The sequence below is a fragment of the Schistocerca gregaria genome, chromosome 1 (genome assembly GCF_023897955.1).
Source record: "Schistocerca gregaria isolate iqSchGreg1 chromosome 1, iqSchGreg1.2, whole genome shotgun sequence".
NCBI classification, from domain to species: Eukaryota; Metazoa; Arthropoda; class Insecta; order Orthoptera; family Acrididae; genus Schistocerca; species Schistocerca gregaria.
Genome location: NC_064920.1, coordinates 462,814,227 through 462,830,945, shown reverse-complemented (window position 1 = coordinate 462,830,945; position 16,719 = coordinate 462,814,227). Strand labels below are relative to the sequence as shown.

The 16,719-nt window shown below is 43.9% G+C and overlaps 1 protein-coding gene across 1 annotated transcript in view; it reads right to left on the bottom strand.

Annotated features, from left to right (window-relative positions):
- Window positions 1-270: 270 nt before the first annotated feature.
- The window catches only part of LOC126352550 (28S ribosomal protein S18a, mitochondrial), a 49,645-nt gene continuing 33,196 nt past the window's right edge, over window positions 271-16,719 (bottom strand). Inside the window, exons 3-4 of the mRNA XM_050002696.1 lie at window positions 9,262-9,385; window positions 271-449 (exon numbers count right to left, since the gene is read on the bottom strand). Coding sequence (XP_049858653.1) covers window positions 337-449; window positions 9,262-9,385 — 237 coding nt within the window. The 3' untranslated portion in view covers window positions 271-336. The remainder of the gene's footprint in view (window positions 450-9,261; window positions 9,386-16,719) is intronic.

The window sequence follows — 16,719 nt, the reverse complement described above, 5'->3', positions numbered from 1 at the left end:
GAAACTTGTCTGGGGGGGGGGGGAGGGAGGGGGGGGGGGGGGGAAGAGACCATATTGGCATTTACTGTGACACTGCTAAGACATTTGGTGTTCCAGATAATTTATTTTATATGTGATGATAAAAACAATATCAGCATTAAGCAATTTTCTCAGATTAAAAAGAAAATATTTTTTTCATATAATCTCAAAATAAAAACAGAGTTGTTACAGTACTGTGTCAGGTTCATAATTTTAGGTCTCATGGGTTCGATAACATACGACAACAACACGTAAACATGTATCACTGATTTATTTTATGCACATTAAAACTACACAGATGATACTGTTTTCTGTTGCTTAGTACTTGAACTTTATAGTAGACTCATCAAAGTATGTATTAAATTTCTTCCACTTCGATCGCCGCTTGGGGTCACGTTTGCTATTCGATGGTGCCAGGTTTGGCATAAGACCTGTGACGACATAAATATATCAGTACAAGCATTTGATTACTCTATTATAAATTTCCAAGCATACAAAATAACTGCAGGAGTCCTCTCAAAAGGTAGATCATGAGAGAGAGAGAGAGAGAGAGAGAGAGAGAGAGAGAGAGAGAGAGAGAGAGAGAGAGAGACAGAGAGAGAGGAAGCATGAATGGACAGGGGAAGTGGTGTAGGGAGACAGGAGGAAGGTAGGGAGAGATGGGAGAGAGGTTGAGGTGGGGTGAAAAGTAGGGATGAGGTATGAAGGTGGAAGGGGGGGGGGGTAGAAAAGTAGGAGGAAGGGCAGGGTAGGGAAGTGGTGGGTGGGATGACAATTGTTAGTGTGCTTGGGGACAGTGGGGTAGGTAGAATGTGGAGCCAGGCAGGGAGGTGGTGGTACAAGGCGGGGCACAGAGATTGAGTGGAGTACAGCAAGAACAGAGGCAAGTCAAGAAACGAGAGGGTAGTGAAGAAACAAGGGAGGTGGCGGTTTGTCGAGAAGGGGTGTTTGGGAGAGAGATGCCGACGGACCAAGGGCGGGAAGCGGGCGATTGGGAAATGTGGGGAGGGTGGTCAGGAAAGTGATGGTGTTTGCAGTTGTAAAAAGCGATGTGGGGGGGTGCGCTTGAGTAACGCAGGGGAGTGTGTGTTGAGAATCCCGAGGAGGGTGGATGGGGGAGGGGGCGCAGGAAAACTCGAGGAGGGTGGAACGGCAGGGGTTGTCGGGAATCAAGGGGAGGGCGCGGGTGGGGTGCGTCGGGAATCGGGGGAGGGCGCGGGTGGGGTTCGTCGGGAATCGCGGGGGGCTTCTGGAATCGTTGGTAAGGCGGGGGGTGGGGGGGGGGCTTCAGGAATCGCGAGGAGGCATCGGCAATCGCGAGGAGGGCATCGGCAATCGCGAGGAGGGCATCTGCAATCGCGAGGAGTGAATCGACAATCGCGAAGAGGGGGGGGGGGGCGTCGGGAATCGCGAGGAGGGCACAGGGGGGGAGAGGGATAGGGAATCACGAGGAGGCGCGGGGAGCATCGGGAATCGCGAGGAGGGCGCGGGGAGCATCGGGAACCGCGAGGAGGGCGCGGGGAGCATCGGGAACCGCGAGGAGGGCGCAGGGGGGGCGTCGGAAATCGCGCGGAGGGCGCAGGGGGGGCGTCGGGAATCGCGCGGAGGGCGCAGGGGGGGCGTCGGGAATCGCGAGGAGGGCGCAGGGGGGGCGTCGGGAATCGCGAGGAGGGCGCAGGGGGGGCGTCGGGAATCGCGAGGAGGGCGCAGGGGGGGCGTCGGGAATCGCGAGGAGGGCGCAGGGGGGGCGTCGGGAATCGCGAGGAGGGCGCAGGGGGGGCGTCGGGAATCGCGAGGAGGGCGCAGGGGGGGCGTCGGGAATCGCGAGGAGGGCGCAGGGGGGGCGTCGGGAATCGCGAGGAGGGCGCAGGGGGGGGGCGTCGGGAATCGCGAGGAGGGCGCAGGGGGGGCGTCGGGAATCGCGAGGAGGGCGCAGGGGGGGCGTCGGGAATCGCGAGGAGGGCGCAGGGGGGGGGGCGTCGGGAATCGCGAGGAGGGCGCAGGGGGGGCGTCGGGAATCGCGAGGAGGGCGCAGGGGGGGGGGGCGTCGGGAATCGCGAGGAGGGCGCAGGGGGGGGGGCGTCGGGAATCGCGAGGAGGGCGCAGGGGGGGCGTCGGGAATCGCGAGGAGGGCGCAGGGGGGGCGTCGGGAATCGCGAGGAGGGCGCAGGGGGGGGGGCGTCGGGAATCGCGAGGAGGGCGCAGGGGGGGGGCGTCGGGAATCGCGAGGAGGGCGCAGGGGGGGCGTCGGGAATCGCGAGGAGGGCGCAGGGGGGGCGTCGAGAATCGCGAGGAGGGCGCAGGGGGGGGGGCGTCGGGAATCGCGAGGAGGGCGCAGGGGGGGCGTCGGGAATCGCGAGGAGGGCGCAGGGGGGGGGCGTCGGGAATCGCGAGGAGGGCGCAGGGGGGGGGGCGTCGGGAATCGCGAGGAGGGCGCAGGGGGGGCGTCGGGAATCGCGAGGAGGGCGCAGGGGGGGCGTCGGGAATCGCGAGGAGGGCGCAGGGGGGGCGTCGGGAATCGCGAGGAGGGCGCAGGGGGGGCGTCGGGAATCGCGAGGAGGGCGCAGGGGGGGCGTCGGGAATCGCGAGGAGGGCGCAGGGGGGGGGGGCGTCGGGAATCGCGAGGAGGGCGCAGGGGGGGGGGGCGTCGGGAATCGCGAGGAGGGCGCAGGGGGGGGCGTCGGGAATCGCGAGGAGGGCACAGGGGGGGAGAGGGATAGGGAATCACGAGGAGGCGCGGGGAGCATCGGGAATCGCGAGGAGGGCGCGGGGAGCATCGGGAATCGCGAGGAGGGCGCGGGGAGCACCGGGAACCGCGAGGAGGGCGCGGGGAGCATCGGGAACCGCGAGGAGGGCGCAGGGGGGGCGTCGGAAATCGCGCGGAGGGCGCAGGGGGGGGGGGCGTCGGGAATCGCGAGGAGGGCGCAGGGGGGGGGGCGTCGGGAATCGCGAGGAGGGCGCAGGGGGGGCGTCGGGAATCGCGAGGAGGGCGCAGGGGGGGGGCGTCGGGAATCGCGAGGAGGGCGCAGGGGGGGCGTCGGGAATCGCGAGGAGGGCGCAGGGGGGGCGTCGGGAATCGCGAGGAGGGCGCAGGGGGGGCGTCGGGAATCGCGAGGAGGGCGCAGGGGGGGCGTCGGGAATCGCGAGGAGGGCGCAGGGGGGGCGTCGGGAATCGCGAGGAGGGCGCAGGGGGGGCGTCGGGAATCGCGAGGAGGGCGCAGGGGGGGCGTCGGGAATCGCGAGGAGGGCGCAGGGGGGGCGTCGGGAATCGCGAGGAGGGCGCAGGGGGGGGCGTCGGGAATCGCGAAGAGTGCGGGGGGGGGGGGGGCAATTGGTAATTGCGAGGAGGGTAGGAAGGATAGAGAAATGTGCGAGGGAGGGAGGGATTGAGGAAATGGGGTGGGAGGGAAGGATTGAGGAAGTGGGGGGTGGGAGGGAGGGATTGAGGAAACTGGGGGTGGGTGGGAAGGAGGGAGGGAGGGAGGGACTGAGGAAACTGGGGGGGGAGGGACTGAGGAAACTGGGGGTGGGAGGGACTGAGGAAACTGGGGGTGGGAGGGACTGAGGAAACTGGGGGTGGGAGGGACTGAGGAAACTGGGGGTGGGAGGGACTGAGGAAACTGGGGGTGGGAGGGACTGAGGAAACGGGGGGTGGGAGGGACTGAGGAAACGGGGGGTGGGAGGGACTGAGGAAACTGGGGGTGGGAGGGACTGAGGAAACTGGGGGTGGGAGGGACTGAGGAAACTGGGGGTGGGAGGGAGGGAGGGACTGAGGAAATGGGGGTGGGAGGGAGGGGTAGAGAAAATGGGGGGTCGGATGGAGGGATAGAGGAAACGGGGGAGCAAGGTAGTGATAACGGGAAGGGGGGTAGAGAAAATGCGAGGGAAGGGTGTACAAAAAGGTGAGGGGGTAGAGAAAATGCGACATGAGGGATAGAGAAAAGAGATTTAAGAATTAGGGCAGTAGAGGAACGAGACAGAGACAGAGATATATATGCGGCTGGTCAAATGCAAACAAAAATAATAAAAGTGATATAATAAAATGAATACATTAGATACATGCTACTTGCATATTGTTACATGTGACAAACTATTTTGTTTATGATGCAAATGAATAAAGAAGACATGTTGACATCATCATTATGCTTTAGCCTAACTGTGTGGATGTTTTTCCAACAAATGTTTGGATGTACTAACATGGAACAGTTGGGAATCACACAACCTATAAATGATTCAGTATCGTAGATGTCAAATTTTTAAAAATCTGAATTATTGTTTAGTAGCACCTGGCTCTGAACAGGTACATTCAAGTATCTATGGCCAGATGATTTGTTTATGGGTGACTTCATACAGTTATGAATAAAATTCATAGAACAACATTAAGTCAGTGAATATCATCACTTTCATATAAATTACACAATGTATGCAAAACACACCAGGATAGTTATCAGAAAGCACGAGTGTTGTGTGTTCCTAATTCAACTGACATTTGGTGTGACACATTATGGCAAAATGGGAGATCAACGTGATAATAATATGCTGATAAAAACCAAATATTCTTTGCGGATCATGTGTGTACATGTGTGTGAGTGATTCAATATGTATTTGAGGCTGGCTGAGGTGACACAAAGAAAAGATAAAATAACCAAAAACACACGTGCTGTACATGTTCTGTTCGTGTCCAGCACTCTTCTTATAAAGCTGAGTATCATAGTGATGCATTATTGAGATTCATTGCTGCATTTGGTCTCTTTATGGCAAACTACTTAAATGTGCTGCACAAAGAATCGACTCAGTCTTCATTTGATTCAAGGAAAGCAGCAAGTTGAAAGTTCAGTAATCTGCTGCACTGGTGAAACAATGTACTGTATGTAAACCAAACAAAATTGCTGAACACTTTGCAGTTGTTTTCAAATGCCTGCTAGGGAACTATTGGTTAAATATTTGATTATTTCATACTGTAAGTCACACATAACAGTCTAATGATGAGTTGGTTACCTTAACGCTGTTGGTAATGTTTATTAAGACACTTCAAATCTGAGTAACCCACTGCCTAATGTTCGAAGAATTTGCACTGAATTAAGAGTGCAAATTGTGATTGCTAATCTGAGGTAATCAGTAGTTGGTAGTATGAAAATGTAGCATATTACAAAATGTGTACCTCCATATCACTGAGAGGTGAATGTTAAAAAAAAAAGTGACCCAGCTGAGGTTCATCCCACAACCTTTCAGTTTCGAACCACATGCTTCACTGCTAGACCAACAAACCACATTCAAATCAGATTTTGTTTGCTGTCTTCCCAATGCTCTGCTTCTCTCTCATGTTAGGGCAGCTGTATGGTGGATGGTAATGCCACAGTTTTCACAACGCAACTTTCATTCATCATATGTCAGACAGTCTGTACAAAATATTTATAAATTATTATGTATTTATAAATTATATACAGAAATCTATCTCATTAGTCAGTGTATCTATTAGTGAAAACTTGAGCCACATCCCTACAGCAGTTTCTGAAATTAGCCTGCACATACACACGGACATCAAAAGGTGACTTCAATTTATAAAGAGAGAGAGATTTAATGTATATATGTATCTCCATCACTTGCTGTTAACAATTTTTGCAACAGTTTCAGATTTAACTACCATGCAACTGCTACGAAATTATTACACCGAACTCACAGGATGCCAATTTCTCCAGCAAGAAATCGGGCATTCTGATGAGAAAATGTTAGTATGGTCCACAGTACGTACTCTGCATTAACTAAAGGAAACACTGACATGCCTGTAAGGATACGTGATGCCACACAACCAACTGTGAGGGAATTCTCATGACTACAGTACAGTTCATAAAGCGAATGTGGCCAATGTCCTCCCAAATTGACTCTCTTTATGTGGTGGTCTTAATTATGTATTACTGACAGCCCTAACAATAGTCTTCATATATCCTATCTTCACGGATACCTATTTAACACTAACAAAGGTTTTCAAATCTCTTCTGATGTAGTCCCCAACAGTCAGACTTTACTTCTCATCCAGTGTGGTAAGTCTCTCCTGACCCATGGTTCTAGCTGACTTTCCCTAAGTCTAACCCTTTTCCTTGACCTCTCCACAGACCTCTCCTACATCCCTCTTCCTCCCCCTTCAACTCTTCTGCCTGAATGAAGCTTGCCCATTTACAATCTCCTTTTGTATGTGTGTTCTGCCACCATTTGGTGATCAGATTTTATATCTATCCAATTGAATAATTTTGTCTAACAAATGTAGTGGCTGTTATGATGAGAAAGTTTTATGTACTGCAAGTTGAGGCCATCATTATTATTTACCACTACACAAACTATCACTAGATGTAATATTTTATAAATTTGTTACTGAGTTTTTCTACTTTTCTGTAACCTGTTCAAATCTTGTATGTGGTTTATAAATGTATCTTTTCTTAATGTATTTCATGACAAAACTATCTTACTTCTGTGGAATCTTTGTCTTTCATCACATTTATCTGTTACTGAATATTAACTATATGTGTACTGATGGTGACACCAACAAACCATATCACCACCCATCATTGGCACAACAGCTGAATTCCAATTTTCCTTATGTCCTCTCTGACACATTCCTCCCAGTACATTGCTTGAGGACTCCAACATTTTAATCTTAATGTAGATGACAATGTCTCATTCATTATATTGATTATGTCATTCGTAGCTGAATCTCTCTCTCCAGACACCATTTTCTTTCACTGGCCCATTATTTTGTCTCAAGGCCTTCCTTTAAAAGATGTCAAGCTGCTCTTCACCAAATTTTGTTGGTGTCCATGTTTCAGCTTCTTATGTTAGAACCAGCCTCACTAAAATTTTATACAATGGAACTGTTTTTCACGAACAGAAGATCAGATGGCAGATGTTTGCTGAGGTGGACAGTATTCAGTTTCGTATTTCAGAGCTAAGATTGTTCTTACTGTTTACTTCTGATTCAAGTTAAGTGCAACTATACACGCCTTAAAATGTACAGGAATCCATTACTATGAACAGGGCTCTTTATGAAAATCTTTATTAGTTACATGCATGTACTTATTTCTCCCTTCGCTTATTTGTAGGTTCATCTTTTAGGAGCTCTTTCATGACTTTTAAAGCCTTCTTTCATCCCTCTTAGTGTTATTTCAGTTGTATCAATATGTCCTGTATGTGTCAGGATCTGCCCTGATTTGTACAGGATAGTCTCCCTTATATTGGCACCCACCATTTTCTGTATTCTATCTAAGACTCCTTGTGTTTTCCATAGTTACTTTAACTATGGCAATCAATTTATTAGGAATCTCTCTCTCTCTTCCCCACTGCAACAGACACCTCCACTCTGTCAATAATTCTGAATGCTGATTTGAAGGCTATAAAAACATGATTTATAATAATACCAATATCATTAAGATCTGATCAAAGGTAGGTCTCCCTTAACGAAATCCACATTGATAGTCAGCAACCTTTTCAACATAGGGTGTTAAAGCCTACTAAAGAGGATGTTGGAGAATATTTTAAATGCTGTAGGTAATAGGCAGAGTCCCTATAGTGAGAGCACACCACTGTATCATCTTTCTTGCTTTCTGGGAATATGATACCTAAATTCCATTCATCAGGAATATTTCCATCTACTCAAATCTTAATTACAAGCCTATGGAAATGTTTGACAAACTCCTTTCTTGCATTTTTAATCAGTTACATTCATATTACGTCCATTCCTGGTGCCTTGTTTTTCTTCAGCTTTTGAAGGTCACCTCCACTTCCTCAGCAATTGGGGCTGCTACTTTCTTCCATGTTCCTTGTGTTCAAGGTTTGTAATACTCCTTGGTTCTCAGATAACCCCCATTCAGCAATTTTTCAGTGTTGAGTCCATCTTTTACACATGGCTTCATCACTACAAAAGACAGAGCCATCTGCCTGTCTACATAAATTCATCCTAGGCTTAAACCCCTTTCAGCTCTTATTTAAAGCTATCGCCTCTTTCATCCTTTTTGAGCTATTCTATTTCTTCTAGTTCTTTGCTTTTATACTCTTTTGTGCAGCTTCTTTCCTTCTCTTCTTGCTCTACTATAATCTTCTACAGATCTTTGGGTATGGTACACCTGTGCATCCTCTTGTGTACACGCTTCATCAAACCAGCCATCAGATATGGCCCAACCTACTTTTCCTAAAGCTTCACCAGGAGCTTTCGTCAGAGTGTCTTTTAGGTTCTTCCATATTTCCTCAATACTCTAACTGCCAGGAAAGTTTGCCAGGTTTCCTTGAGCTTGTTAATGCAAAATTTTCTCGCACGAGGCCATGTACCTTCCTTGCATTAGGTATTCAACATCTGACTGTTGTTATTACAAGGCAATGGTCAGTGTAGACAATAGCATTTTATAGCCTTTAACATAGATTAGGCTGAACATATGTCTTGCATCTGTTCAGAGTCCTGATGCCCAAAAAGGGAAGGTGTCAGCTCTTTTGATCATAGAGATAGGCAACTCAGGAATTGACCATGTGAGCCAAATGCTGTCAGGGGCTATAGGTGAGTGTGTTCATGATGATCTCACCCCATCAGATTGACTACACCATTGGTTCTTTGGCAGGAGTAGTGGAGTACATGGAGAAAATGTATAGGTGATGTCCTTTCCAAACAACTGGCACTACTGGCAAAAATTTGAGGGGGGGAAGAAAAAAAAAAGGAAGCTGATTCAAACCTGAAAGTGGGTTTAGACTTTATTTTGCTGAAAAGGCGACAGAAGAAAGCATAGGTATCCATTCGTATCAAAATCTAAGAAGCAGCCAAGTCAGCATCAAGACTTCACATGACACTCAGAGTCCAGAGAGAGAGAGAGAGAGAGAGAGAGAGAGAGAGAGAGAGAGAGAGAGAGAGAGAGGGGAGGCAGCACAGGAAAGGGAGGGAAAACTGTTGCAATAGCTCAGGGCGCCACACTTGCTACGCACACCCCAAGAGTCTTTGGCCCTTGTGGGAACATTCATTTATAAGAAAATTACAGAACACAATGGAGACTGATGATTATAACTATTACTATGTACAGCTTTTTCACTTTATACATTGCAGTGTCTCTGTACTAAGGATGTCTGCTTAGATGTAAGACAGGGCCTGAAGCAGTTAATTCACTAGGTGAAATAAACAAACAAATGAAACTAAATTAAACCAAAGAACTAATATGATATAGATTTTATTTTGTACCAGTGGACATTTAACTATACACAAAGTTACTTTACCTGCTTTTTGTGCCATTGCAACCAAAATGCTGACTTTCCGCTGTTGCTTTTTACAAAGGCCTGTAATCCTCCTCGGCAGCATGCAGCCATCAGATCTTAGAAACTGATTCAGAATCAGTACATCCTACATTTGATGAAATAAAAGATTAGCATCAAAAGCATTTTAAAAAATGTATCATCATCATCATGGCAGCTACAACACTGGTCCGTAGCTTTAGTTTCATTATTAAAATAATGTCTTAAGACAGAAAGAACAGCATCATGAATTATTCTGTGTAGTACCATATCATACCAAACTACACAAACTCCACCAACAATTGTGTTAGCTCACATCAAAACAAAATATACAAAAATAGAGATGATAAAATTATGAAAGTGTGTGTCAAAGAACATCGATTTTTGCATTTATAAACTACTTTTACTGAGTATGATTTATAACAAACTCTTTTCCTTCCAATTGATATCCTTTACGGAAAGCGCATTTCTACAAAAAAGACAAAAATTCGTGTAAAGTCATCGTTAAATTGCAAGATAAGTCACCAAATTCTGTAAGACTGTGTCAAATAATAATCACATTCATTAGTGAATACACAAATAAATATATTTTAATTGGAAAGTACCGATAAAGACAATTTCATTTTTTGGGGGGAAAAAAATAAAATAAAATAATGAAAAGGGAATTTCAAGAAAATGTAACAACAGCTTAAGAGTACAGGACAATAGTTTACACACCGAAATCAAGCATTTAACAATTTCAAGAATAGAATTAGTCAACAGTTCAATGAGGTGAGCAAAATATACATAATGAATTATTGGACGAACTATCCGGGAAGTTGACAGAGCTAGGAAAACAGCTAAAACAAGAAATAATTACAGACATGTCCCGCAATATAAAAGATTTACAATAGAGTCAAAGGAAATGGCCATCGTTGACAATTCATTACAAAATGCAACATGCCAATGTGTCGGAAATCCAAGCTTGGCAACTCTCGAAGGTAATATGCCGTGAACTGGCAGAGGGCAACCAAAAGCAACGAGGTTGGCATCCTACTATCAAAAAATCATGACACTTGCAATGTAACTGATCATGATGTCACTTTTGATGCTTGATGAGACTATTTCTCAGTTTTCACCAAGAAATATTTTTTCAAATAGTGAAACTGAAGCATGTGACAGAGAAAATTCCTTTGATTATTTGCTCACCATGTCACGAACCCAAGAACAGGAAACAGTTCGTAAAAGCAATGTAAACACTAAGGAGAAACACAATTTGATACAACCCATGCAACAAATAACACAAAGTGTAACAATAGCTTAAGGGAATAGGACAACAGTTTACACACCAAAATCAGGCATTTAACAATTTCAAGAATAGCATTAGTCAACAAATCAGTGAGGTGAGCAAAATATACACACTGAATTATCAGATGAACTATCCAGGAATTTGACACAGCTAGGAAAACAACTAAAACAAGAAATAATTATCGACATGTTCTGCAAAATAAATACACTAACGGAAAAAGTATCATCCATAGATGATAAACAGGAACAACTTGCAGTTACAAAACATTAGTGACACATATTCTCAAATTCAAGAGATGCAACCCCAAGTGGATGCATTGGTGAAAATTGTGATGAATGCAGTTAGCAAGCTACAAGATTTGTGCAAAAACTTACTTACAGAAGTATTAAAGTTAAGTCTAAGAGTAGACCAGTTAAGTTTTAAAGTCAAAATTTGCCCAAAGACAGAGGGGTAAGATATGTAAATGAAATAACTGAAAAAGCTGAAGGTGGGATGCTGGATAATGGCAGACCCTTGCTGAAAAGGCAGTGTCAGAGTTCAAAATTTATGTAGATACTACAGAAGAAGCTCTAAAAGAGAGAGAAAGTCAACGTCTAGCTAAAATAGATTCAGGTTTCTAGGAAGCAGAGGAAAGGTTATCAGGCAGTATTGCTAAAACTACTGACATTCCAAAATAACTCTTGACAGAAAACAGACCTATGCTTTTACAGAAGTTACATACTTTCACTGGTTACCCACAGTATGTGGCTAGCCAGTCGAAGGAAAACAGCCAATGTTGCAGAATGCATCAACACTTTGGCGGCAGCTGTACCTGTCAAGCAAGTGCAGTTGCCATGTGCTAGCGAACACAAACACTGCTGTCACTGACGGCACGGTGTGTTTGTCAACATTACTTGCAGATGAAGCATTGCTTAGGCATTGACAATTTCTGGTATTTATATCCGAAGGAAAAAGAACACACGCCATGATCTTTATCAGAGCATTTCGAAATGTTTTACCTTGTACCTGGACCTAAGCTCAGAAAATTAGATTTATCGTTTAATACATACAAGGTGACATTCTGCTATGGGCCACGGCCATGGAGGAACATAGTCACTACTATGAACAGTTTGAGGGAGCCTTTCTGTATAAATATTGGTCTGAGGCCCTACAAGAGAGGCTCAGACATGAAATATTCAAACCAGCTCCACTCAATAGCAAACATGGAAGCCTAAGGGGCTATTTTCAAAAATATTTGAATAAAACCATATACTGGATGAACCTGGTATCTCCAATAGATGTGCTGAAAATCTTAAAGAGCTGTCTTCCTGCCAACGTTAGGGAAAAACTCATTACCATTATGGAACATGACATTGATTATTTTTTATCTGTACTGGACTCAATACAACTGATATACAAAGAGAGACCAGTACAACCCAAGCCTGTTAATGCGCAGATAGTGCCACAGATATTTACAGACCAACAAAGAAACAACAAGTTCTTAGTATAACACAGATGGCAACCGTGTCCCACACAGACCTATGGGAACAGTAATGGTAATCACAACAGCAATGGATAAAGTTGTAAATTCAAGGGCGGGTATAAAAGAAATGGACAAAAATTTAACTATAACAGGCAAGTAGCATATGGTCAGCCTGTACAATATGTACGGACAAAAGCTACTGGCAATCAGCCAATCACTTGACAAACACAAAACAATTCCAGAAAGCCGAATAATCCACAGACAGCAGAATATGGCCAGCAAAGTAACACACATATGCCAAATAACACGCAAAGGCAAGGAGAATTTCAGTCGAGAGGTACAGGGTACTAATTGGCGTAATCAAACACCAACAGTCCATATAGTTGAAGTTACGCCTAACCCACAGATTGATGCCACTGCGATGCCGGAAAAATTTAACCGGTCACGGTAGGCCCCCCATTCTGTGACCTGGGAGGAGAGTGGGGGCATGAGCTTGATCGACACTTGCTTTATCAGATACGGTCAAGTAGTGATGTGAAAAATGATCTATATCAAAAAAGAGGATACACAGAAAAACCAAAAGGGCAAGGTACAAGCTACTATAAAAGCCAAAATGTTTGACCTTCATGTACCCATTGGGCTTGACAGAGGTGCTACGACTAATTTGATGTCGCAGGGAATCTTTCAAGACCTGATGAAATGTGGGCATATCCCACACTGCTAGTGTAAAATTGCTAGGTACAAACTGCCACTGGTCAGAAATCAAAAGGAGTCAAAACCCAAGCCTTAATTCCCATCCAATTAGGACAGTTTTCTGTACAATGCAATTTTTTGATAGCAGTGAAATTACTAGTTGATTATTTAAGTGGTATGAATACATTTAGGACATACCAGTACAAACTGATATAGGAAAGGACCAATGTCATTTCACTGTAAATAACTATTTTAACAGACCTAATTAGGGGATGTAAAACTGAAGTTACTAACGACTAAGTTTCAATTGGTAAAACCCCTCATTATGTTTGTCAACACATACAATAAACAACAGTTTGCAGCAGAAGAGGTAAACATCAGCACAATGAACACAAAGGTACGTGAATCAAAGTGCTTGTCTCAAGAACAGCAAGAGGAACTTAGGGAACTGAAACTTGCTTATATACATGTATTTGAAGAAAGGCCAGGTATCATTAAAATTTTGTGCACAGAACAGAAGTTTATCGCCTGCATATGTGGCAGCAGGAACTTAGAATTTCAAGTATTACCGTTTGTATTGAATATGTTACTCCTTTCTTACATGCTGTTAACAGCATTCTCCTTACATCAACTGGGTTTACACCAAATGAGCTGATGTTCAATTGCAAACAAGTAGATGAGTGGGAAAAACCTTTGCCCAAGATACCGATACCAGAATTATCACTGGAGGATAAAATACGACAAGCAGTAATCAACTGTGAAACCTGGGCTAAAAACAGGAAAGGAATTTATGACAAAGCTGAAACGTACAACACAATTTTACATAGGATGTGAGGTGTTACTTAGAACACATCTCAAATCCACAAAAGCTGGAAAACTAAACCGTAAGAGGCAATTACTATACACTGGCCCATACATAATTACTGAAATACCCCACCCAGGAGCATACAAATTGGCACACATAAACATGGGTAAAGACAAGGGCCTCTACCCACACAAAGACTTGAGAACGTTTACATACTCAAGAAGGGCTGTATACCCTCTAAGTTGTGCATATGTATAATAATATAAGATCTAGGATGTGGGAAAGCCACATTCCAGAATTTATGCTGTTAGTTGATAAGAAAAATTTTTGTTTGTATTATTTCTTATATGTCAAATGTGTAAGTGATAAGGTAAGTTGTTTTAACAAGGAAGAATTTTACTTTTATGTACCTAGAGATGACGATACTCTAAATACAATGCTTCGCCTTTCGAGTAGCCCACTTGTAAACAAATGAACGAACTTGTGAAACATACAGTAGCGCGCAATGCAATACATAACTCGCAGTGATGTAAAGTGATAGCAGAGCGAGGCAGTGCATGCACGCTTGGGAGCAAGCTAGTCTACAAACCACAAGGGCATGCTCATGCGAGCACACAGGCACAGCTAGAAGTGTTGGAGTGCCCAAAACAAACAAACCTGATGAGCTACAGCCAGCATTAGCATTTGTAAGACCTATTGAATAAACAGAGACATAGAAAGTTAAGGGAGAGTCTGTGCTACAACTACGACTACCTACACAATACACCACATACAAAGATAAGCTAAGGGATTATATACACAGGAAAGGGAAACTAAACTATGACATATTTATTTAAATTAAGCTACATTACTATATACATTATATCTATGTATGTATAATATTTAAAAATTTGAGGTATAGAAAGTGCATGCACTAATTATACTTGATGGACCAGAGAAGTCTTGCTGCAGGTAAAGAAGCAAGTACAGAATAAGTGTTGAACCGAATAAGAAGTCACACTAAGCCTGTTAATAAACTTTATCTTTCAGATTTATAAGGTAAGTAGAGACGCACACATCACATTAAATAAATTTTGTGATAGCACACTGCACATTGAAGTGAATGAATAGAATACATGGTTGAATATATGAAAAAGTTATTAGTACCCATCGAGCCACTATACACTTATCTATGAAGAATTAGTTTTAAGCTGGTATTAAATTTTTCTTCCAGGAAACAATTCATTGACACGTCCTAAGTGAAGAAAGATAAATGTCTGACAAGTGTTAGGTACCATATAAACATAAGGAAGGAATGCACGGCAAGTAAATATAGCTATAAGTTTACGATACATATGAATGTGATAGTGTGAAAGTATGTGAAGAAGGAAACAGTTGCAGTACCTCACATACCTGATGCTAATCTAAGGCTCAGCAATACCAAATACCGTATTTACTGAAATCTAAGCCGCTTTCTAATCTAAGCCGCACCTGAAAAATGAGACTCGAAATAAAGGAAAAAAAATTTCCCGAATCTAAGCCGCACCTGAAATTTGCGACTCGAAATTCAAGGGGAGAGAAAAGTTTTAGGCCACACCTCCATATCGAAACAATGTTGGTCCATTGTAATATGAGGCACAATTTACGTTGAATGAATACAGCGACAGTAGATTGGTTCAAGTCCTAAGCTTAGCAGTTTAGCTTTACCAGGTAGCCATTGCTGTGTTGCTGTGCGTCAGGCACCCCGTCCGTATTTATACGAGTATCCTTCCTTTTTCACGTGCTCCGTCTGGTTTGAATCGATTACTTATTTTGCTTTGATCTGATAAGTGCTGTTTTCTTTGTTATAGGTGTTCACGTCACTCTAAGCTGAAAATGCATTACTGTACTGTTTCATGCATTGTTTGTCGCATTCTGATAGTGCGAGTTTACGGCCTGTCGCTGCTCGTGGCATGGCTTGCTTTTGTGCGCACTACCGCCACTTACAATTAAAAAAAAGGAGAGAGAGAGAGAGAGAGAGAGAGAGAGAGAGAGAGAGAGAGAGAGAGAGAGAGAGAGAGAGAGAGAGAGAGCTGCACAGAAATTAGTCATCTTAGATTTAAAAATCTAGTCAGTTGCCATGCTTCATTTCTGACTGTATCACTATTAGGCATAAGAATAATACGAATATAAACATGACACGATACGTATATTCTTCCGCGTTTGCTGTTGTCTCACTCTAGTTTCGTAGTTTATTAGGCAGACAGGATTTAAATGAGATAGCAGCAAATGTGAAAGAATACATGACAAAATGTTTTATATTCATATTATTCTTATGGTGAAGAGAATACTGCATGTGATTCACATTTCATCAGGTTCCTATTAGCAACTATCTCTTCTCACAGGTAGGAAAAAATTCAGAACGCAGAGTTGGCCATATTTACAAACATCCTAAACAGTCTTGCTAGTCAGATTTTCATAGTACATTGAAATTCTGCTACATTCGAAGATGAACACTACAGAATTTGTATTTACTTCGTTGGATAATGTATGAAAATGCAGTGGACGAAACTCGGGGTGGAGAAAAAAAGCTCGTCTTCCACCTTTCTTTTTTTTTAATTTCTTTACTGACGCAGAGGTTTTGGCGCCAGTATTTATCTTTGTGCCTACAAAGCTTGCCTGTGTAGTGCTACATATATTTGACAGCAGAAGTTAGTTGTAGTGGCATCTACCAACATTTTTCAGAACCTCTGCTTGCTTTGCACTCGATTCTAAGCCACAGGCGGTTATTTAGATTGCAAAAACCAGAAAAAAAGTGCAGCTTAGATTCGAGTAAATATGGTAATCAAGGGGTTGAAACCTAACTACTGTGAGCGTCGACTACCAATGACAGCATCAAACTCCTGATTTACATTAAAATTTTTGTGCACTTTTGTTAATTATGTAAACACTGCTTTACACTCATTGTACATAACATATCGTACTGATGACACAAATCTATAAACCTCAGCACACGAAATGGTTATCCTTTATACAATGAATATAACAAGTAAATATTGAGCTGCACTTTTTAACACTGAATAAGCATTTGATACGATTGGTATCATCAGATTTGAGTGGTGTTTATAAATAACAAACTATTTTGTTCTTGGGATCATAGTTGAGTCTATTACCGAGATCAACTGACCATGTAAGTGCCTTTTCGTGGAATTTCTTCAACCTTGTAGTGTGTAGATC